Source organism: Poecile atricapillus, chromosome 20, assembly GCF_030490865.1.
Source record: "Poecile atricapillus isolate bPoeAtr1 chromosome 20, bPoeAtr1.hap1, whole genome shotgun sequence".
Taxonomy (NCBI): domain Eukaryota; kingdom Metazoa; phylum Chordata; class Aves; order Passeriformes; family Paridae; genus Poecile; species Poecile atricapillus.
The window spans coordinates 3,749,296-3,771,551 of NC_081268.1; the positions used below are offsets into that span (position 1 = coordinate 3,749,296).

The 22,256-nt window shown below is 48.3% G+C and overlaps 1 protein-coding gene across 2 annotated transcripts in view; it reads right to left on the reverse strand.

Moving 5' to 3' along the window:
- Positions 1–22,256, reverse strand: part of COL5A1 (collagen type V alpha 1 chain) — a 138,040-nt gene that overhangs the window by 102,631 nt on the left and 13,153 nt on the right. For both annotated transcript variants that reach the window (XM_058853626.1, XM_058853625.1), the window contains exon 2: positions 4,825–4,992. In XM_058853626.1, coding sequence (XP_058709609.1) covers positions 4,825–4,992 — 168 coding nt within the window. The remainder of the gene's footprint in view (positions 1–4,824; positions 4,993–22,256) is intronic.

Consider the following 22,256-nt stretch of genomic DNA (forward strand, 5'->3'; position numbering starts at 1 on the left):
GGGCCAGAGGAAATCAAGCATCAACACAATCTTCATGGGTTTTATTTAAGGGAGCAGAGAATTGCATCATGATTTGTTTATTCCAGATGAGAACAGATGATTTCGTGGTTTTGGCTTTCAGGGTTGCTGCAGACACACAAAAAAAATCTGAAAAAGGAAAGAAATCTGGCAATCAATAGAAAATGCTAATTTGTCTGCTTATTAAGTAACATCTCATTTCCTGGCTTTTTCTCCTCTCAGGAAAGAGCTGTGCCTGATCACAGGTGATTTCTGTCTTTATTTCTGCAAGGTTTGGGGGATTAAAGCCATTAAAGTCTGTCAGTACAGGGTCATTCTGCAAGGCCAGACAAACACATTTAAAGTTGCAATCTGGGCATCACCCTCTTGCAGAAACCCAAATTCCTGCCCCATCTTTGGGTTTCTCTGCCCTTCAGACCGAAAAAAATGAGCCTAAACTGGAAATCCTGGATGCACATCCCAAACAGGGCGGCTTGAAAACCACCAGGAGCATTCATAAAGAAGATTTCTTGATCAAATTATACACACCACCCCCCTGATGCTGCACTTCAAAGTGTGGGGCTTGCAGGGAACCTCCCTTTGGAGGTGCAGGCTTTGCAAAACAAGGATTGCTTTGTACCTCTGGAGAAATCTTCAACCACAGCAGGGCAGAGCAAAGTGGGGCAGCCCCCCATGGGGTTTGTGACACGTGTGGCACTGGTGGCACCCAGGGAACACGGGGATCCTGTTTAAACTGCAGATGTGCAGCCAAATAAACCACAAAAACCATCAAGCTTAGTGCCCAGAAGCTTCAAATAGATTTTCTTCACTACTTGAGGTTTTTCCTAGATGGTATCCCAGGGGGTTTTGACCCAGGGAGGGATGAGGAACGTGGCAGAGGGGAGTTCTTGGCACCACAGCAAAGCTGGAGCTCAAACACAGAAGCCCTGAGCTCATCCTCTTCCTCTTCTGACTGGGAGGTGCTTTAATTTTTAGGAACAAAGCATTTTTAATGTATTTATCTGCCTACAGCAGGGAAGGGGATGAGGCAGGAGCTGCATCAAAACCGGGATTGCTACAGAGCAAAGGCAGAATTCCAAGGGGGATAACTGGGGATACCTATGGAGAAACACTTTGTACCAAGTTAACCCCCATCACCTGGCATAAATAACATTTGGGAAGCAGCAGGAAGCAGCAGAGAGGCCTCCCAGTCGGGAATTAAATGCCATGCTAGCCTGATCTATCCCCAGGACTCAGCCCCAGATATTTGGCAGAAGCAGCACCCAATTTTGGTGCCTCCCACAGGATGCCCGGAGCTTTATCTCCCTCCCCTGAGCACAAACCCTCCTGGAGGACTGAGTCAGGACCATACGCCTTCCTGGCTCCAATTACAGCCTACAGATTTGGGCCTTTTATGTAAAATAGTTCATGTCCAAAATTTCATTATGAACCCACAATACAGTACCTTTCAACTTGGACAAGCTGCCAACTCATTAAAAAGCTGCTTTTAATTTTTTTTTTCATTATTATCAAAATGTCTCCATGGTGATGCGAGTTTCTCAACCCAAATAATCATAATGGATGAATTATAGCTGACATTACTCTGTTACTGCTCCGCTGTCCTGGCAAAATAACAATGCCTGCACTGTCAGGGGCAGAAATGACCCGGGCTGCTGAACGAGGGATGAAAACACATCCCCACACACACCAATACCGATAAATACATCGGCATAAATACACCAAGCACGGAGAAATTGACCCAAATCCCTCCAAAACAATGGAGACACCCCTCCAACAAAGGCTTTGGGATGGAGTCCTCGTCCTTGACTCGCTCCTCAAACGAGCTCACGCTGGGAGATGCTGCGCATCCATCGCCGGCTCTGGTTCCGCATCCTCCTCCCACCCCGTGGCCAAAACCCCCCAAATTCCCCCCCAGGACCTCCCACAGCACGGGGGGAGCTCCCAGTCCTGCTGAGGCTGAAGGAGCTCCAGGGTGGGCATGGCTGAATCCATGGGATGCTCCAATGGATGAGCATCTTCTTGCTTCAGCACGGTGATTAAAGGCTCTTGAACAACCTCATGGTCTCCAAAACAGGGCAAGTCTGGAGCTTCTTCCTAATCCAGGTGTAGCCAAGCACAGCCTAAAACAGAGTCCTGCTCCTGATCTGGGAAGGGCAGGAAAGCTTGAGCTGCTAAATAGCAAAAATCAGAGAAGCAGTGAGCTGATCCTGTTCCTGACACAAACACAAAGTGAGAAGGTGGCATTCCCTCAACCTTTACACTTTTCCTCTTGAAAGCAAAGCTGTTTTCCAATGGTCTCACCAATTTCTGGCCTTTTCCTTCATCTGAGGAAACTCAGCTGTGCAATGATTTGTTCTTCTCAGGGGTGACTGTTCGAGCTCTAACAGATTTCTGAGAAGGCAAATGACAATTGCAAACTCGATGGAAGCACACAAATGACATTTTGCTGGCTGCCACTGAAACCCTTGTCTTTCTTGCTTCTTTTTCTCTTGCTTTTCTTTCTGGAAAAGCACAGATTTTGTTGGAAAGCAGGACTTCAGGGAGCCAGGACAAAAAGCATCTCAACAGATTTTTTTCACTCTTTTGAGTATAAAAACCCAAGTTTTATATATATATATATATATATATACACACATACATCTTGCTTTGCTGGCTGTGGCAGCAGAATGCAAAGCCCATGAAATTACATCTTAGAAAAGCACCAGCTTCTAATTAGCACAAAATATTCTGTACAGAGCGTGTTTGCCAAGGGTGCTATGGAGCAGAGAGGGAAAGCTCTGCTCCAACCCACCCTCCTGGTGTCACAAAAGCCCTAAAACCACATTCCCCTGGGACACTGCCCTGCAATTACTTTGTTATCTTTATCCCCTCTCTCATTTGAGAGTGGGAACTGAAGTCTTCTTAAAGAGATGAGGAAACATCAGTGGATCTGCTGGAAACACTGGGAGTTCTTCACTTGGCTCTTGCCCATTTCCTGAGCAAGCAGCAGAGAAGCCTCAGGGACTTTGGAAGGTTTCAGGGTGGGACTGAGCTGCATCAAACACCCCATGGTCATCCAGATGATGAAATGATGGAAAAGCTGCTCCCTAAATCCATCCAGATCTTCTCACACAAGGAAGATGCAAACCAAGAACTCAGTGAGGGTGAGGATATAAAAGTAAAAAGGTATAAAAGAGACAACCAAGAAAATCTTCTACAACACTTGAGTTCTTTCCTGGGACCAGGACTCAGTTCTCCCCTGGGACCAGGACTCAGTTCTCCGTGCTTGTGTTTCCTATGTCAGAACTGCTGTGATCCAACCCCCCTTGTTAAACAATCAGCCAGAACATTCCAGCCTTGTTTTTACACCTTCAGTTCACCACTGTTTGCTGGTTTCTGTTACATAAAAGAGACCAGGCAAGACTTCACAGTGGCTACAGAAACTACTGGCAAGCTCTCAGATCCACTCCAGTTGGATATTCCAAACTGGAACATTTCCTTTCAACACTTTTCAGCTCGTAGACACCAGGTCTAAAACTTTAAGTCATTTCAGGAGCACGACATGAAGGGACATTGTGGGCACTTGGGGCACACAATGACTTTGTCTGTGATCAGAAAGAACTTTCCTGCCCTGGACAGCAATAAAGACAAATTTAGGGTCTGGTTTGTCCTTCTGCAGACATTTAAACCCAGCTTTAGGCCAGACTGAGCAGCTCCCTTGCTGAGGGTTGCCCATGTGGTGATGTCCAGCCTGTCACATCTGTCCTCACATCAGGCTCAGTTTCCAGGTGGGACACAGCCTGTGCTCCTGCTCACCACGGATTAAATACAATGATTGTTCCAGCAGGATAAAAAAGGCTGGAAATAACCTCAGCAGCGAGGGAAGTACAGGAGGGGAGGGCTGGAAGCACATCCCCAGCCCAGCCTCAAAGTCTCCATTTGTGCCTCTGCCAGGCCGGGGCTGAGGGATGCCCTGGTTAATTAAGGAGCGCTGATGGTGGCACAGCCCATTAGCTCTGATTTAGCCAATCCATTCATCCCCTCCCAAACACTGAGGGAGGACGTGTGTGCCTGCTCTGCTTAAATCCCCTCCTGCCTCCCACACCAGGCACAGGCTCCTTCTGCCTCCTGCCACAGCTGCCTCAGCAAAGGCACTTTTCTCACCCAAGGCCTGCCATCAGCAATCCCAGCACCCCAGAGATCCCCAGGGGGAAACAGGGATGCCTGGATGGCTTGGGAAGGAACAATTCTGGTGGTGACTGCATCTCTCAGGCTGGGAGGAGTTTGGGTCCACACCTTACAAACACATCTGACTCCAGTGATTATGCCTTGGCCTGAAAAATTCAACTCAGGCAGCAATAAAATGCTCAGTGCTCTTCAAGGGTTTTGTGCCTTCCTCTGACGAGCCTCCCATCCCTTCAAACAACTTTTCTTGGGACATCTGTTCCTGTGGGCCAGCCTGTTATTTTTATCTGGTGATTATTTGTGTTAGGAGAGACACCACAGCCCCAGAACCAGACCCCACTGTGCTTGGGAGGGCACAGAACAAAACACAGCCTGGGCTCCTCTGCCTCCTCCTCCTCTGTCCCCAGCTGGGTGTCACCCTGTGAGAATGAGGGACGAGGAATTTTCCAGTCTGGGAGGGAGCAGATGTGGCACTGGCCATCCCTTCTGCAGTGACAGCACCTCGTGAAGACACAGGGATAAAAGGATATTATTTGATGGCTGGAAATCTGCAGCCCCCTGAAACAGCAGAACCTCTGCAAACACACTGGGGAAATGAAGGAATCAGACATTTCCATGGGATGAATGAAAAGCTGGACTCACCAGGATACAGCTGCTTTGTCGGGGCACTGAGCTGAGCATCTTTTGTTACTCTGTAAGCAACATCTGCTTCTTTTGAAGACCTTCTGCTTGTGCAAAACCCCGTGGTTTTTGTGATACCATCAGGTAAATTATGAAAATCTAACACCTTCAAGAGGTCTGCAGGTTCAGCTGTAAAGAGAAAAGGAGAAAGAAGAATTAGGAGACGACAGGAGTGGCGCCCCTGGCTCCAAATCAGTCTTGCATTGCACAAATCAATCATCACAACCTTAAACCCAGCTGAAATCTGCTTTCAGTGCAAGGTTAGTGCCAGCTTCAGATGTGGGACATGGTCAAAGGCACTGATTGAGGGCAGAGAGGAGCAGATCAGCTGTCTGCACCGGGGCACAGGGCAGAATGCCCTGCCCTCTTTGTCCCAGGCGATGGATTTTCCTGGATGTCTTCACCCAGCATCCATCACTCAAGTATATCCTGGAGATTAAGCACCAGGCAGGAAATCCTTGATCTGAGGGAAAGGTTTTAAATCAGGAATTTCCCACCACACCAATAAAAACCTTCCCATTCTTTGGTTGAGGCAAAAAGTTATTTGGAAGTAAACACCTAAGCAAGCCTCCCTGAGGGAGAGAGACTGTGCAAAATAATCACACACAAACAGAGTGGCTGTGGTGACAGGAAACCCACAAGGAAAGTTTTGGGACATGAAGCAAGGTGAGGAGGCAAAGATGCTGCACAAGCCCTCCTCAGGCAGCTCCAGTCCAGGCAATTCCCACCAAATCATCCCCCAGATATTCCATGATTTCACCAAGATTCCTGCACAACCACCAGTGCACCCAAAGGTGCAGCTGGATGGCCAAAAATCCACCTGTGCTTCACAGAAAAGGGGAAAAATCTGAATTTTAACTAATAGCACTGAGCAAAAGGCTCCTTTCCTCCCTCACAACCCATCAGGCTTCGGTCCTGAGGCTCTGATTAATGAGGAGCCCTTGGTGGCATCCCACAGCAGCACAGGCAGGGCAGCTTCACCTCCAGATGTCCAGGGCTCCAGGACATCCATTAAGTGATGCAAGTGATGCATCTCATTAAATTCCTGATCTGCATCTCATTAAATTCCTACTCTGCATCTCATTAAATTACTAATCTGCATATCATTAAATTCCTAATCTGCATCTCATTGAATTCCTAACCTGCATCTCATTGAATTCCTAATCTGCATATCATTGAATTCCTAATCTGCATATCATTAATTTCCTAATCTGCATCTCATTAAATTCCTAATCTGCATCTCATTAAATTCCTAACCTGCTCTTGCCCACATCAGCAGAGGTGGAGGCTCCAGAAGTGCAACAGCCAGACCTGACTTTAAGCTCTTGAATGAAATTATTGTGAATTTTGACTGGGCAGTTGGAGCCAAAGGGTGTCAGAAATATGAAGCAGGGCAGCAGGGCCCGAGGCAAACTGGGCTGTGCTGGTTTTGCCTGGGGGAGGGTTAAACCTCGTCCTAGCAGCTGACACGGGGCTGATAACACCGGGATGTTTTCATCACTGCTGGGCAGGGCTTGCACAGACTCCCAGGATTTTCTGCTCCTCTGTCATCAGGCTGGGGGTGCACAAGGAGTTGGGAGGGATATTCCAAGGGATATTCCATGCCCTATGGAATCATGCCCAGCATGGTGGGAGGTGGGAAAAAGGAGGGCACACTTGAAGTGATGGTGTTTGTCTTCCCCCCCAAAAAAAAGAATTCATTATTTGTGATAAAGCCCTGCTTTGCATGCCTATGGGGGGAAGAATTCCTTGATTCATTTTCCGTGCTTTACCTATTAAACTGTCTTTATCTCAAGTCACAATTATTTTTTTAACACTTTTTCTGATTCTCTGCCCCATCCCACCTGGCTGCATCCCTGGGGAAGGGCCACATCATGTCCATCAGCACAAACAGCAGTGGGAAGAAAGAGCAAGGACAGACCTTTTATAATATCAGAAATTTTGGTTACCAAGAAGCTCAGCCCAACATTTGCACGGAAAATCTCTGACCGTTGTTAGGCTGCTCTTGAAAGTTTCCACAATCCTAAAAAATTGGGCTCTCAGTGAGAGATTACAAACATATGGCAAAGCCAAGGGGACAGTGCAGATAATAAAGGAGCAGAGGGAGCCTGGCCTGAGCAGCAAACAGCTGGAATATTTCCTCATCCCTCATCCTCATCAGGCACTGGATGCAGGACACGTTTCTCTAAGCTGTCCTTGCCACTTGGACCTTCCCCCTGCCTTCAACCACGTTTTATTCTGAACAAAATATCTGCACATCTACAGCCCAAGCTGTGTTTAAACAACCAAAATGCAATAAAACTCCGTCCCTGCTTCCAGTCACATCCCTGTGCTCCAAGAGCTTCAGAGCAGCCAGCTCCTTCGCTGCCTCCAACATTTCTTTAGGGAGGAGAGGTGGGGAAAAGGCACAAGCAAGGGGGAATGTGAATTCCAGACTCCTGACATCAGCTGGGTCCCTGTGCCAGGTGGGGGGGTTGGAGCTCTGTGTGCACATCAGCCAGCCAGAGGTGCTTGCAGGAACAGGAACATCTGCAGAGGAATCCATCCTCTGCATGGGCTGGAGAGCAGCGCCTCTGCAGTGGTCACAGGGAGCTGGTGGAGCTTCAGGGGGGTTGGACCCTCTCCAGGAGCCACCAGCCACAGGTTTGGAGCTCCAGCCCCTGCCTGGAGCCCTGTGAGCAGCCCCAACACATCCCCAGTGCCCTGCTGGGGCTCTTCTCATCCCTAGAGGATGATCCAAGCACCTGCAGTGCCTCCAAACACTGCAATTCATCTTCATTCCCCAGGACCATCCCCTGTGCCTCCAGAACGATGGTAAATTAGGTCAGGGCGAGAGATTCAAGTAGAAAACCAGTCTGGTGCTGCACAAACCGACTGGAAACCAGGCAGGAGAGTGAACCACCTCTGTTCCCAGTGTCCCACCTCTCCTGGAAATCAGAGAGGAGGTGAGGAGCCAGCCAAAGCCCCCTCCTCACTGAGAGCATCCTTTGAGCAGGATCTCAGCAGCAGGAAAAGCCCAGCTCTGCCCACAGAGACGAGCTGCACACAGCAGCAGCTCTCATTCCTGCCCAGCCAAGCAGTTCCGTTATTTCCTCGGGGTTTTCCAGCCAAATCCAAGCTCAGCAATCTCCTGGAGGAGCTGTGAGTGAGGACAGAGACCTGACTGACAGAACTGCAGGGGATTTCTTACAGGTTTGCTCTGGGCTTGGCCTCCATCTGAGGGCTGAAGGAGCTGGTGCTTTATGAAAGCTTCCTTTTCACTCTGTGTGTGATGAATAACATCCCTGTGCAGCATCACACACAGGAGCATTCTCTGCTCGAGGGGCACAGGGCTCCCCAAAGGGACCAGCTCAGTCCCTGCCCAGCACACAGAGACACAAACCCCAAACACCCCAAATGAGGCCAAAATCAGACCAGAGGCTGCACCAAAAATCTGCAAAACCCTGCAATAAAACCAAAAAAGGAGCTTGACTTCCCATTTTAACTCAGCAGAGCTGGCAGGGCCTAAACATGCTCTGCAATGCTCAGAGAAGAAATAACAGTGCAGAGCATCAGAGGAAGGGACAGAGAGATAAAAATCAGTGCCAGAAGTTTGTTTTTTTTTTTCATTTCCAGGGAAATGTGTAACAAAGTGATTGTCCCATCCCTGGGAGTGTCCAAGGCCAGGTTGGGCAGGGCTCAGAGCAGCCTGGGCTGCTGGAAGGTGTCCTGCCCATGGCACCATGATTCAGTCATTCTGTGAGTGGCTTGGTGATGAACCAACAGTGGCAAGAAGAGGATTAAATCCCCAATTCCTCCATCACCACAATTAACCACAATCTTTCTGTGACCTCCTGTGACAACCTTGACTCCTAATTCCTCAAACACTTGTCAGAAGTTGGATCAGAGGCTGCTGCTCACCCAGCTGTGGCCAACAGAGATTTTTTCTTTCTCCCACTTCAACATGAGAGCAAACCAAGCAGGATTCTTTGGAACAAACCCCTGGCTCTGGGCTGGGCATCCACCTGCCACCACACCACAGCCAAACCAGCCTCTTGGACCCAGCCAGGGGATGCAGGAGCACAAAAATCCCCCCAGAACTCCAAAGCAAACCAGAATTTTGCCACCATTAACATCCACTAGTGAATATCTGAGCCCACCAAACCCCCCTGGCCTGGGGGCAATCCCCATTCCCAACTCTCCTTCCCCTGACTGTTCTTTTAGACAAAGTTTTAGAGGAAAAGATGCCTTAAACCCTGCTGATCCTTCAGGATATGTGCAATAACAAACAAGGATTTTATTTCAATCCATTACACCTGTCAGTCACAGAGCTCAGCACAACCAGCCCTGCTTTAGCTACTGCAGGCCAGGGAAACACTTTCTCCACTCCATCACCATCCAAAATTGCATTTCCCCATCCTAATTTTTGGTTTCCCCTCTTAAATCCATCTTCCCTGACCAAGGGAAAGTGAGGAAAAGAATTAAATATTATTCTCCCCTCAAAAATCCCCAACAAAACAACATCAAACCAAACCAAACAACCCAAACAAAACAAACCAACCCTGCAACAAACCAAAACACCCAAAAATAAACCCTGACAGAAAACCCCAAGAACCCAATGGAAATGTTGCTCTGGAAATTGAGTGCAAGATGGGAGCTGCAGCTCCTGCAGAGCACACTGCAAATCCCAGCCTCAGCCAGAAGTCATTAATCTAAGCCATATTTATGCCTGTAATAATAATTTTTAACACCTTGAACAACCCCAAAGCACTCCCATAAGTCACTTTTGTGCTCCTTGTGCATATCCATGTTCCCGGTGGCTGAAAAATTACAAATTGCAAGCAACAGACCTCAAAACAAATCTCATTTTTCAAGGTCTTTAATTAAATCCTGATCCCTGAGGAGAGCCACAGTGTTTAAACTTGTCACTGAGCTGAGGGCTGGAGCTGCTGAGGATCAGCAGTGCTGGAACAGACATTCCCTGTGTTCTCCCAGTTCTCCCAGTGCAGGAACTGGGCAGCACTGGGCAAAAGGAAAAGCCAGGCCTTTAAACAGAGCATTCCCTGCATTCCAGGGAATTCTAAAGCTGAGCTCTGCCCAGCCTGGCCTAGGGAAGGTTCCCTGCCCATGGCAGGGGTGGAATGAGATGAGCTTTGAGGTCCCCCCCAACCCAAACCAGTCTGGGATTCTGTGACAAAATTCAGGGGATTTCCTGGAATCTTTCTTCAAGTTTTTGCCTTCCACCACCCTTCAAAGTGGAAAAAATTCATCTGGAGACACAGATTTACTGTGCACAGCTGCCCTGTTGTTGTTTTAACTGAGACATTTGGGGTCTGCAGGAGGGATGGACAGCCTGGAAAAGGAGAATTTTCTTCCATATTCGGGTTGGGAACAGGCAAAGGACATCCCAAAGACCTCCAGGACTTTATGATGCAGCTCTTAGTCAGACTGTGGTTTGTGTGCAATGGCTTGAGGCCACAGGGTCAAGAATGAAAAAGCATTCCCAGCTCATTCCAGGTGCCCTCTGCAACTTCCTCATCATTTACCACCAGTGCCACCAGGCTGGGGATTTGCATCCCAGCAGCAGGGATGCAGATTTGCTGGAAATAAAGCTTTCCTATATGAACAACAACAGAAAATTGTCATTTATCTCCCAGCAAACAGTGACAGCAAATAAAGCCAATAAGGATCACTTCAGGAGTTGCATCCCCTTGAGAAGAATTTCAGGATGCCTTCCACTGTCCCAGGCTGCTCCAAGCACTGTCCAGCCTGGCCTTGGACAATTCCAGGAATGGGGAATCCACAATTTCTCTGGACAACCTGAGCCAAGGCCTCCTCACCCTCACACAGAAGCTGTTCCATATTTTTAAGGGGAAAAGTGTTTTCCAGCAGAAACCCAAACCATGAGGGGTCAGAGCAGCTGAGGAGGGACAGGAGGAGCCACTGGAGACCCCAAAGATCCAATCCCAACCTGCAAAACCCATCCAAAGTCAGGGTCCCAGCAGGAAGAAGCAGAGAATCATCACGGCAGAGGGACTGGTGCTCCACTTCCAGCTTTAACCAGCCTTTTCCAAGATATTCTTAGCCCTAAATAAACACTCAATTATTGCCTTTGGTGGGCCCAGCCCAGGCAGGGCAGAGCCCTTCCCCTGGGCTCTGGGTTTCTCACTCCCCAGAGGTTGCTTTGAATATCTGGGTTTAGATTTGGAACTAAAACCAAGAGGTATTTATACATTATATCCTAATTTAGGGATATCATATTATTCCTAGAGTTCCTGTGTCAGATCCAGAAGAAATAAAAGCAAGTGAGGACTGGAAGTTGCTTCCCCTTAGTGATGCTTTTTTTTATGGAGCTGAGAGTCTCCTTTTCAGCCTTCTGGGATTTCAGCAATTTTGACTCCTTATCTAAACACTTTTCACCACAGCTGACCCTGCTGCAGCCCTGGGATAACTGACTAAAACAGGGTGGCAGAAGCTAAAATAAAACAGGGCCTAAAATAAGGATATCAAGTCCCAGCTGCTGTTGCTCCAGCATCCTTTGGATGGGTTTAACAGAGACTCTTAAATTCCTCAGCATCCCAGCAGCCCAATAAAACACAATTATTTATTTGGGCAAAGAGAAAAGGCATTTTAAGGAGAATTGAAGAATGTGAGCTGCAGGATTGAAGGTATTAAGGGTTGCTCCTCAGGAAGGGGTAGAATAGAAGGAATGAAAAGAAGAAAAGGCAGCAACGGAAAGGGTCAGAACTGATCTGCTCCTCCCAAGAGCTGCCACAGAGCTGTGTCAATTCACACTGCTCCAGATTGCAGAATATTTCACCAATGACTCATGACATCCCCTTATTTATTTATTTTTTCTTTTAAAGAAGCCCAAATAGTCCCAACTGGGAACAAAGGAAACCATTATGCAGAGTCAGATTGGAAGGATCCTACATCTAATCCCAAAAGGAAAAGAAAGAAACCCAGAACTGACACTGGAGCAGCTCAGAGACTCCATGAAATTCAAAGAATCAAATAATTCCTGTTCCTTTGAGCAGAAATGGGCAGATTTTTTTATTTTTTTTTTTTTTAAATAATCAATAATTTGGGTTTCTAACAAAGCTAACAGTGAGCAAAGAGCAAGGTTTTCCTTCATGGAATATAATTAAACAATCTGCTCCAAATTCCATGGAAAAACTTACAGATACAAGGCCCAGAAATCAGGTAAATGTTGAGGATTTGAGGGGAAATCCCAGCTCTGCTCAAGGACAGCAAAAATCCTGCTCATTTTAAGAGCTGAGGATCTGGGATTCTCCCTTGGGAGAGGGAAAAATAATCTGGCAGTAAAGGGATGGCTCAGAGGAGGAGGATGAGCTTTTCCAGGACAATCCCTGTCCCACGCCAGCCTGGGAGCCAGGACATGGCCAAGGGACAAATCCAGCCCTGGATATCTGGGGACAGCTGCTGCTCCAGGACACCGAGGAGCTGTTCCCCCCATCACCAGAAATCCTGGGAAAAAGCAATGGAAACCCCCAGGACACAGGGACAGGGGGTGCTGGGGTCCCTAAAAGGGCAGGTCTGAGGGTACAGGGCACAGCATTTCCCTTTCCCTGCTCATGGGCAGCTCCTCATCCCGGCAGGGATCGCTGGGATTCTCCCTGGCTGTCCCCAGGTGCCTCCAAGGCAGCTCCAGGGCACAAATTCTTCCTGGCTGAAGGAAAAATCCCATTTGTGGAGTTAAAAACACAAAGGCTTTTAGGGCAGAGCCCGAGTGGAGGCCTGTCACCCTCTGAGCCACATCACTGACTGCTCAGTGCCCAGGGAATCTTTAGGAGCTCATCCCGACAGTGGGATCAGAGGAATGGGGTGAATCAGCATCTCCAGGGGCTGTCCTTGCTGTCCTCACATCCCACCCTGCTGCTCTCATCCCATCCCAGGAGAGCTTCCCAAGCTCCCCCCTCGGCGTGGAGCAGCAATTTCTGGGTCACTGTGACATTTTGGGAAGAGCTCCAGCCCCAGTTTCGTTCCAAAGGAGCCTTGCCCTTTGAACGACTGAGGGTGAATGGAGGCCGCCATTCTGGGAGCTGGGCAAGCTCCAAACTCACGCCCTCAGCACATCCACAGATGGAAAAGCTGATGGGGCAGGACCCTGACTTGGGAATGATTCACTGAGAGCTGGGTTTAGGAGCAGCTCCTTAAAACCAGCCTTAAAGGGATGCAAGTTTTGCTCCCCTCACCCCCAGGCTCTGTTTTTTTTAAACACAAAATCCCATTTTAACATCATTGCAAGGCCCCTGGATTGGCTCAGGCCTCAGGGAGCACCTGGAGATGAACCTGGAAATCCCATCCAAGGAATCTGCCATTCTTCCCAAGGAAACCTTGGCACTCCTCTGCAGGTGGAGCATTGAGGCTTTCCAAGACTTTGGACAAGGGGGGGATGGCCTAGAGCCCCCAGAGGGCAGCTTTGGATGGATATTAGGAATTCATTCTTCCCTGGGAGCATGGTGAGGCCTTTCCCAGCTTCTCTCCACCACCATGGGACTCATGCCCAAGCACAGGGCCTCCTGCACCTCTCACACAGGTGAACTTGAAGGTGAAAAAGGAAATTTCAACCTTTTATCTTTGCTCTAAAGAGTCCCAGTGTTCCCAGACAATCTGGCACTGGGACAGCAGCTACATTTTCAAAGCAATTTGTAATAATTAACCACTTCAAGCCCTGCAAAGCTTAATTAAGGCCCGAGCTTGCAGCACATTAAAATCAACAAGAAGCTTTGCAACTGGATTTAATGGGGTGAGGAATAGTTATTCCTGCAAAGAAGCATCCAGAGCTGGCAGGATCGTCTGGAAAAGGGAAGGGAATAAAGGAGAGCTGGCCTAAGAGTCTTGTCAGAGTGTGAGAGTGGCCTCCTCCTCACAGCCTCTCTCAAAACCTCCCAAAAAGGAACAAAATTCCACATCTAAACTGGGATTTTCCCTGTAAATCAATTTCCTGCAGCCCTCTGGATCATTTTCTGTGGGTGATGGTCTCCCTGCATCCCAAGGGTGTCACTGGAATGGGAATTATTGTAGCGGGCTGGAACCATCCCACACTCTCAGAGTGCTGTCCTCCACCCAGGAAATCCCAGCCCATGCCTGTGGGATTTCTATGGGATTTCTATGGGATTTCTATGGGATTTCTATGGGATTTCTATGGGATTTTTATGGGATTTCTATGGGATTTCTAGGGGATTTCTAGGGGATTTCTAGGGGATTTCTAGGGGATTTATATGCAGCCAGCAGCCTCTGTGGGTGTCAGGGCACTTTGGGAAAAGAATGAGCAACAATTTGGGTTTTATTTTTCTCCCTCCTGAGGCAGTGGGAACACAGCAGGATGCTCCAGGACACACACAGCCTTATAGGAAAACCTAAACCACATCTCTTGACACCTCAGGAGTATCAAAAAGGGCCATAAAGCCACGTTTAAGTGGAATTTTGTGCCCAGGAAAACACCACGGCAAAGGATCCTGTATCTTCCAGCAGCACTCGGGGAAAGTGGGAGATGCTGAAGAAATTGGACCAGGATAAGTGCTGGAAGCTGTGAGGACACAGGAGACAAGAAGGACAAGGAGCATCTTTTCTCTAAATCAAGAAAAATCTGGAAAACACAGCCAAAATGGGCAAACCTGGGGGGAACTGGAGTTATTCCAGAATAACCCCCTCTCTCCAGCCTTTCCAGAGCCCTGAGCTTAATTAAACACATTAACACAAGCACCTGCAGAATTAGCATCACTTCCAGCCCGCTAGAGCCAGGCTGAGGCTCAGCCTCTCACATCACATCACCACTTCAAAGGCAGCAAATCCCCCGCCGGGCACTGCCCCACGCCCAGGTAAACCTGCCTGGGATGCTCCCAAAAATACAGGAATTCAGGAGTTAAAGGTTCATTTTTATGCACTGCGGGTTTTTCAGTTGTCTGCAAAGTTAATGGGAGCAGGCAGAAGTAATTTCATTTTTAAATATTTCATTGGCTGATTTAAAAAGAAAGCCCAACACTGAATTATTTCCAGCCCTGCTCTACACTCCACTATTTCGACATGGGGAGAGAAATGTAAAACCAATTATTTCCCTCAGATGTTTAAACCAACCAACTCTGAGCATTTAGTTCATATCTGATTCTCCTCAAAAATACAGCCAGCAGGCAAATTTCAAATTAATACCTGCTTGACTTCATGAGAAGTGTTTCTGAAGCTTGTTTCCCAAAGTTTTCTCCGGAGCATTAATTCCTGAGTTTATATAACCCACACTGCACCATGCAGGTGCTGCTTTCACGGGAAGAGCAGAAGAAAAAAAGCCCAGAATTAACTGAATTTCATCCCTTCTCAGCCCCCAAGGAGCTGAGATGCCCTCAAGGGATGTCTTTGAGAGCAGGGAGAAATTCACCACTTAAACTCCCAGTTCCCAGTGATTTTCTCACTTCTAATCCACATTTATCCAGCAGGTCTTGCTCCCAATTAGGTGTTTAGATGGATTTCCTTGTGAACATCGCCAGGGAATGTTATTTTACTGTAGGCCAGTGGCGGTTTTTTAATGAAAATATAGAATCTGGTGATTCCAAACATGCGGCAAAGGCTCATCCAAGCACAACATCCAGCTCCTATTCCTTTCCTGTTTCCCATTATTAAAAAAACACGGGTACAGGGTGTATTTCCTCGCTGCCCAAGCTCAGAAATGGCACATTTTGAGTTATTTTTTGCATTAAAATCCAGGAATTCCTCCCCTTGGTTCAGGAGAGGGTTTGTTCCCAGTAAATGAGCACATCCAGAGGGATTAGGGCAGCACTGGGAAACTCCTGCTCAGCCTTGACAGAGCTTTGTGATCTCTGCTCCTCGGTCATTAGGGGAGAAAGGCAACCCCATTAACCACCCCGGCGGCATCTGCATTACAAACAGCCCTCAGGAGCCCAATCACAGCTAATTACTGAGCTAATTAGCCAGCTCCTCCCTCCCCATCCCACCTGCCGTGAGATAGGAACCTCTCCATGGGGATAGAAACCTCTGCATGGGGCACAAACCCCCAAAACAGGGATCCAAACCTCTCCATGGGGATAAAAACCCTTCCATGGGGATCCAAACCCTTCCCTGGGGATCCAAACCCTTCTATGGGGATCCAAACCCTTCCATGGGGATCCAAACCCTTCCATGGGGATCCAAACCCCTCCCTGGGGATCCAAACCTCTCCATGGGGATAAAAACCCTTCCATGGGGATAAAAACCCTTCCATGGGGATCCAAACCCTTCTATGGGGATCCAAACCCTTCCATGGGGATAAAAACCCTTCCATGGGGATCCAAACCCTTCCATGGGGATCCAAACGCCTCCATGGGGATAAAAACCCTTCCATGGGGATCCAAACCCCTCCCTGGGCATCCAAACCCTTCTATGGGGATAAAAACACCTCCCTGGGGATCCAAACCCTTCCATGGGGATCCAAACCCTTCCATGGGGATCCAAACCCTTCCATGGGGATCCAAACCTCTCCATGGGGATCCAAACCCTTCCATGGGGATCCAAACCCTTCCCTGGGGATCTAAATCCCTCCCTGGGGATCCAAACCCCTCCATGGGGATCCAAACCCTTCTATGGGGATAAAAACACCTCCCTGGGGATCCAAACCCTTCCCTGGGGATCCAAACCCTTCCCTGGGGATCCAAACCCTTCCATGGGGATCCAAACCCTTCCATGGGGATCCAAACTCTTCCATGGAGATCCAAACCCTTCCATGGGGATAAAAAACCCTCCACGGGGACAAGAACCCTTCCATGGGGATAAAAACCCTTCCATGGGGATAAAAACCCTTCCATGGGAATCCAAACCCTTCCCTGGGGATCCAAACCCCTCCCTGGGGATCCAAACCCTTCCATGGGGATCCAAACCCTTCCATGGGGATAAAAACCCTTCCATGGGGATAAAAACCCTCCCTGGGGATCCAAACCCTTCCATGGGGACAAAAACCCCTCCCTGGGGATCCAAACCCCTCCCTGGGGATCCAAACCCCTCCCTGGAGATCCAGTCCCTTCCATGGATCTCCTTTATGGGGATCCAAACCTCTCCCAGGCTGCAAAGCCACCCCAAAACCCATCCCTCACTACCATTCCAAGAGCTGATGGATCTTTCCTCACCAATATTCCTATAAAATCCTGGCTTCATCTGCCTGGAATCCAGAGCTGTCACAATGGGGTTCCCAGGGGTGATTTTAGGGAATCTGGGTCAGAGCTGCGTGTTCTTTCCCTTCCCTCCTTTCAGATATTCCCTATAAAGCTGGTTACAAGGTGACATTGGAAATGTCTGCTGCATTTAAGAGCTGAGATGTCATTTCAGGTCTTCCATTCTCCACACAGGAGGCCTCAGACCCAAAGATAGCATCTAAAAAATTGAAATATGCTCCTATAAAAGCCAACAAGAAATATCCAAGATCCTCATCCAAAAAGCTTTCCCAGGATTCAACCCAAGGCTGGCCCAGACAAATATTTACATAATTATTCACATGGGTTTGTTTGAAATAAAGAGCCTTTTATGATCATTACTTTGGCATCAAACATCTAATTAGGGGCCAATGACAGTAATAAAAATCACTGAGCTCTCCTTGTCGGTGCTGCTGGGAGAGTGGGACTGGGGTGAGGTCCCAGCCCTGCTGCTCCCCTGGGAAAATCCCGGGGGGATTGGGACAAGGGGATGGAGCAGAGATGGCTCTGCCTCCTCTGGGAATGGGCAGAGGGGCAGAAATGCCCACTCCTGGCTCTGCAAGTGGCGTTTTTAGCCCCCTCTGCTCCACAGAGCAGCTTTTGGGATGGGCCTTTCCCGGAGTTCCTGCAGGGCACCCAAAGCAGACCTCGACTTTCAAGTCCCACACAAAATGCCATGAAATTCACCAATCTGAGCAAATCTTCAGCACTTCAATCCCTTCCTGCTGAGTCTCCAGAGGGGACTTTCCCTTCCTGACTCGTTCCAGCCGGTCCCTGCAAATGCAGCCTCCTAAAAAACCCATCACTGCTTCTGGTGCTGGTTCCTAAATCCCCTCCAATTTTCTCAAACCTATTAAAAAAGAGATAAAACTCAACATTCCCATCATTGCTTCAGGTGCTCACTCCTAAATCCCTCCCAATTTTTTGGGATCTATTAAAAAAGAGATGAAGTTCAATATTCCCATCACTGCTTCAAGTGCTGGTTCCTAAATCCCTTCCAATTTTGTGAAATGTATTTAAAAAGAGATAAAACTCAATATTCCCATCATTGCCTTGCAGGGAATGACCAGTGACCACATTTTGATTGTTTTTTGCTTTTTGAAGAGCCAGTTTGCCATCAGATAACTGAATTCTCAAAAGGGAAACAAACAAACCCCAGCTTTAGAAACAAATCTGCTTTTAGAGGAAGGTTTTGTGCAGAGGCCCAGCCCAGCCAGATGCTCCCCACGGAATTCTTCCAGACCCTAAATCCCACTGAGGAAGAATTGGGCTTTGCTTTCCAACAATCCTCGATTGCTCTGTGGCAATTTCCTTAATGAGCCTGGCAGAACCTGGCCCTAAGAGATGGGCAATAAAAACCCCACATTTCTCTAAGAACACAGCACAAAAATGTTCATTTACAGGGTGCTGAGCAGTGAAATCACAGCACAGAGACACAAACGAGGTCTAACACAATGACCTTGGGCATCTCCAGCAGCAAAATCAGTGCCCCAGGCCCCAGGGCTGAGAGATTTTGCTCCTGCACTGAATTCTGCAGCCCCACAGGAGGTTTTTGGCTCCAAAGGATCAATCCCACATCGCTGGTCTGAACAGATTGGGGTTGATTTGTTCTCTGCCCATGTCTTGACTGCAGAACAAGCAGAGCCCACATCATTCTCACCCTTCCACAGGGTGCAAAAAAGCAGCAGGTTGAAAACAGGCGAGTAAAAAGCAGCAAAGAAATCAATACCTGACACATCAACCACTTCTTCAACTGCTCTCTGCACAGCACAGGGCATTTACCTGGGCATTATCCCTTTCATTGCTTCAGAGGCTCCCAGAATTTCCTGCTGGATTTATTTTCCTCTGTTCTGATGGCACAAAGGCCTCGAGCAGGGTTGCAGGAGCCAGGGAGAGTGAAGAGACAGTTCCTGAGCAGCTCTGAACATCAGCCCTGCTGACCTGAGCAACCAGTGAAGCTCTCCTTCATCACCCACATTCGCCATTGTCTTAATTAAACAGGTGCTTTATAAACCTGAAAATGGAAGTTTTCTCACCTCAAAAGCATCATCACTTTCCCTCAAGCACCAGAAGCTGCCTCAGTTTCCCAGCCTCCAGCAGAGCCCTGGGGTGATCCTGTCATTCCCTGGGGACGGCCACCAATGTCCCCATGGACCCGGGAGAGTTTTTACCATGACCTCAGGTTTGTGGAGCAGACAAGGGACAGGACCCTGCCCAAAAATCCACACAAAGCTGTTGTCACGTCCATCCCTGCCCTGCCCAGAGCTGCCTGTGCCAAACTCACCTCCAGGTTTTCTCCTTCAGCACCTCAGAGTGAGATTTGGCTCTGGAAACCCCCGAGGTTAAACAGGATGCAGACACTGCTCTCCTGGCACTCAAACAAACAAAACTTCACCCAGGGAATGGAACCAGGATCAGAAAACCCTTCCCAGTGCTGACAAGGATGCTCTGGAAGGACTTTGGGACATGGTTTAGTGCTGGAATTAAGAAGTTTTTTCCAGCCTAAACAGTTCCATTCTATGGCAGCTGACTCCAAGATGATTCTGGAAATGCAGCCAGCCCAAAAACACCCCAGGAGTGTCACAGGTATCAGCCCAAGGCAGCAGCACAGGCAGAGGGGGGAGAGGCTTTAATTTTGGCAGGGGTTGAAGCTGAGTGTGCAGAGATATCCCAAAGAATCCGGCTGGCAGGACAAGCACGGAGTGGAATGGATGGCAAAGGTGGCCGAGGGATGCTGCCCCAGCCTGGCCACAGAAAACAGAGCTGGGAACGATTTCCACCCAAAACTGTGCCTGGGCGAGTGGCAGGGCTCTGAGCAGGGGCATTTTCAGTAATGAGATATTGATGAGGTGGGAAAAGAGCTCGGTTCATCAATCCTTGGAATCCCAGCAGGAGCAGAAATCACGGCAGGGAGAGATCTCTCACCTGGAGAAAGGTGTCAGACAGGGCAGGGGCTGCATGAGGAGATGTCCTGGGTTTGGAAAAGCAGCCAGGCACGAGGAGAGAAGGTGCCACCAGAATGAATACTTATTAATATTTTTTGCATATTTATGAATACTCATAAATATTTTACTTTCAACAGGGAAACGGGGAACAGCAGAATCTACACGTCTGGGGAGGCAAAAATTTGGAGGAAAGCACACAAAGAGCTGGAAAGACAACTTGGACTCCGAGTGTGCAATCCCATGAACAGGAAATGTTTGTGAGAGTTTGGAGCCTTGGAACTGAAGTTCCTCCCAACCTGAAGTTCAGGTGTGCAAGCCCACAAATAGGGAATATTGAGAGAGTTTGGAGCCTGGCAATAAAGTTCTTCTCAACCTGAACTCTGGTTGTGCAACACCACAAAAGGGAAATATTTGTGAGAGTTTGGAGCCTTGGAATTGAAGTTCCTCCCAACATAACCCTAGAAGAAGACTTGTGTGAGCCAGGTAGGAAAGGAGCTGCCAAACTCCTCCAAAACTTCCTCCCTGCAGGAAAAAAGCAGGGTCAGAGGGAAACAAAAAGATGAGTCTAGTCTAATTAAAGGAATTTATAAAATAAATTAAATAGTGACAGCTACAAGAAGGCAGGGGCTCTTTTCCTCTGGAGTAAAGGGTCCTCTGCAGAGCCCCAAAGCACCCAAAGGCAGGAGAAAAGAGAAGAGAGGAGAAAAGAGAGAGAGAGAGAAAAGAGAAGAGAGAAGGAGAAAAGAGAAGAGAGGAGAAAAGAGGAGAGAGAATGAGAAAAGAGAAGAGAGAAGGAGAAAAGAGGAGAGAGAAGGAGAAAAGAGGAGAGAGAAGGAGAAAAGAGGAGAGAGAAGGAGAAAAGAGGAGAGAGAAGGAGAAAAGAGGAGAGAGAAGGAGAAAAGAGGAGAGAGAAGGAGAAAAGAGAAGAGAGAAGGAGAAAAGAGAAGAGAGAAGGAGAAAAGAGGAGAGAGAAGGAGAAAAGAGGAGAGAGAAGGAGAAAAGAGAAGAGAGAAGGAGAAAAGAGGAGAGAGAAGGAGAAAAGAGGAGAGAGAAGGAGAAAAGAGGAGAGAGAAGGAGAAAAGAGAGCCTTTGTGAGAGGGATGGGAACCAGGGAGCCCTGGGGTGGTCAGAGGCATTTCTGTACTTAGCACAAAAGAGAGGAACAATAGAGGGCAGAAGGAGATGGGGCTGCTTATTTCTGTGGGGATGGTAAAGCAAGGCAGGGCTGGGTTGAGGTTGGGATAATAACAAAAAATGGCCACTGAGGAAGGGGAAGGATCAGCCCAGAGAATATCAGGGATGTGAGGTTAAAAATGGGGAATCCTAAATTAGGCACAAGTTCCCTGCTGGCATTTCCTCGAGGTGAATGGCAAACTGGGGATGTCCCTAAATAATGCTGCAAGGTATCATCAGAAAAGAGGGAGAAGTGTGGCTGAGAAATGCAAGGGATGATTGGGAGGAATTGTCCAGGAAAGCCTTTCCAGGGACATGGAATGAGGCAAAAGGCAGGGTGCAAAATAAACACATTAAAGCGCAGGCAGGGTTATTGCTCTCAGCTCTGCCTCTCACCCAGGGGCTGCACAAAATGCCAGGAAACTCCCTGGAGCTCTGCAGAATTCCCAGAACCAGGAGCAAAACAGCAGCAACCAGGAATTCACTGTGACTGCTTCCATTGCCACAGGAGACTCACCCACATGAATTCCAGGTGTGCCAAGAACTCAGAGCTTTCCCTCTGAGCTGTTTAAGCTGAAATTCAGTCCTCCCCTGCCCTGACCTGGGCACCCAAATCCAGCTTTTACCCCTGGAGTTTTGCCAGTTTCTGACCAGAGCAGCTTCCCTACAACCCTGCCCAGCTTCTGCAATTATAGAATTATCACCACAGAGTTATGGAATATCAGCTTCAAGGATCATCAGACACAAGGTTTTTTGGGTGATTCCTTCCCTCAAAGAGCCTGAGGATTTATCATCAGTATAAATAAAAAGCCCCACAACATCATTTCCTCACAGATAAGGAAGGGCAGAGGGTTCAGGTGGATTCAGAACTCCCTGGAGAGCAGTGGGATGTCAGGGAACAAGCAGGACAACTGCAAGGCCCTTCCCAGGGAAGCTGCTGCATCCCTGCCATGCACAGCTGGAAAGAAATCCAAGACAAAATTCATCTTTGGCTCCCCAGTGCACCTTTCCTGACAGACATTCCATCCCTTCCCAGCCCAATCCCATTTTCCCCCATGAGCAGCTGGTCCATCCTGCTGGAAACCTTTGGGGTAACTCT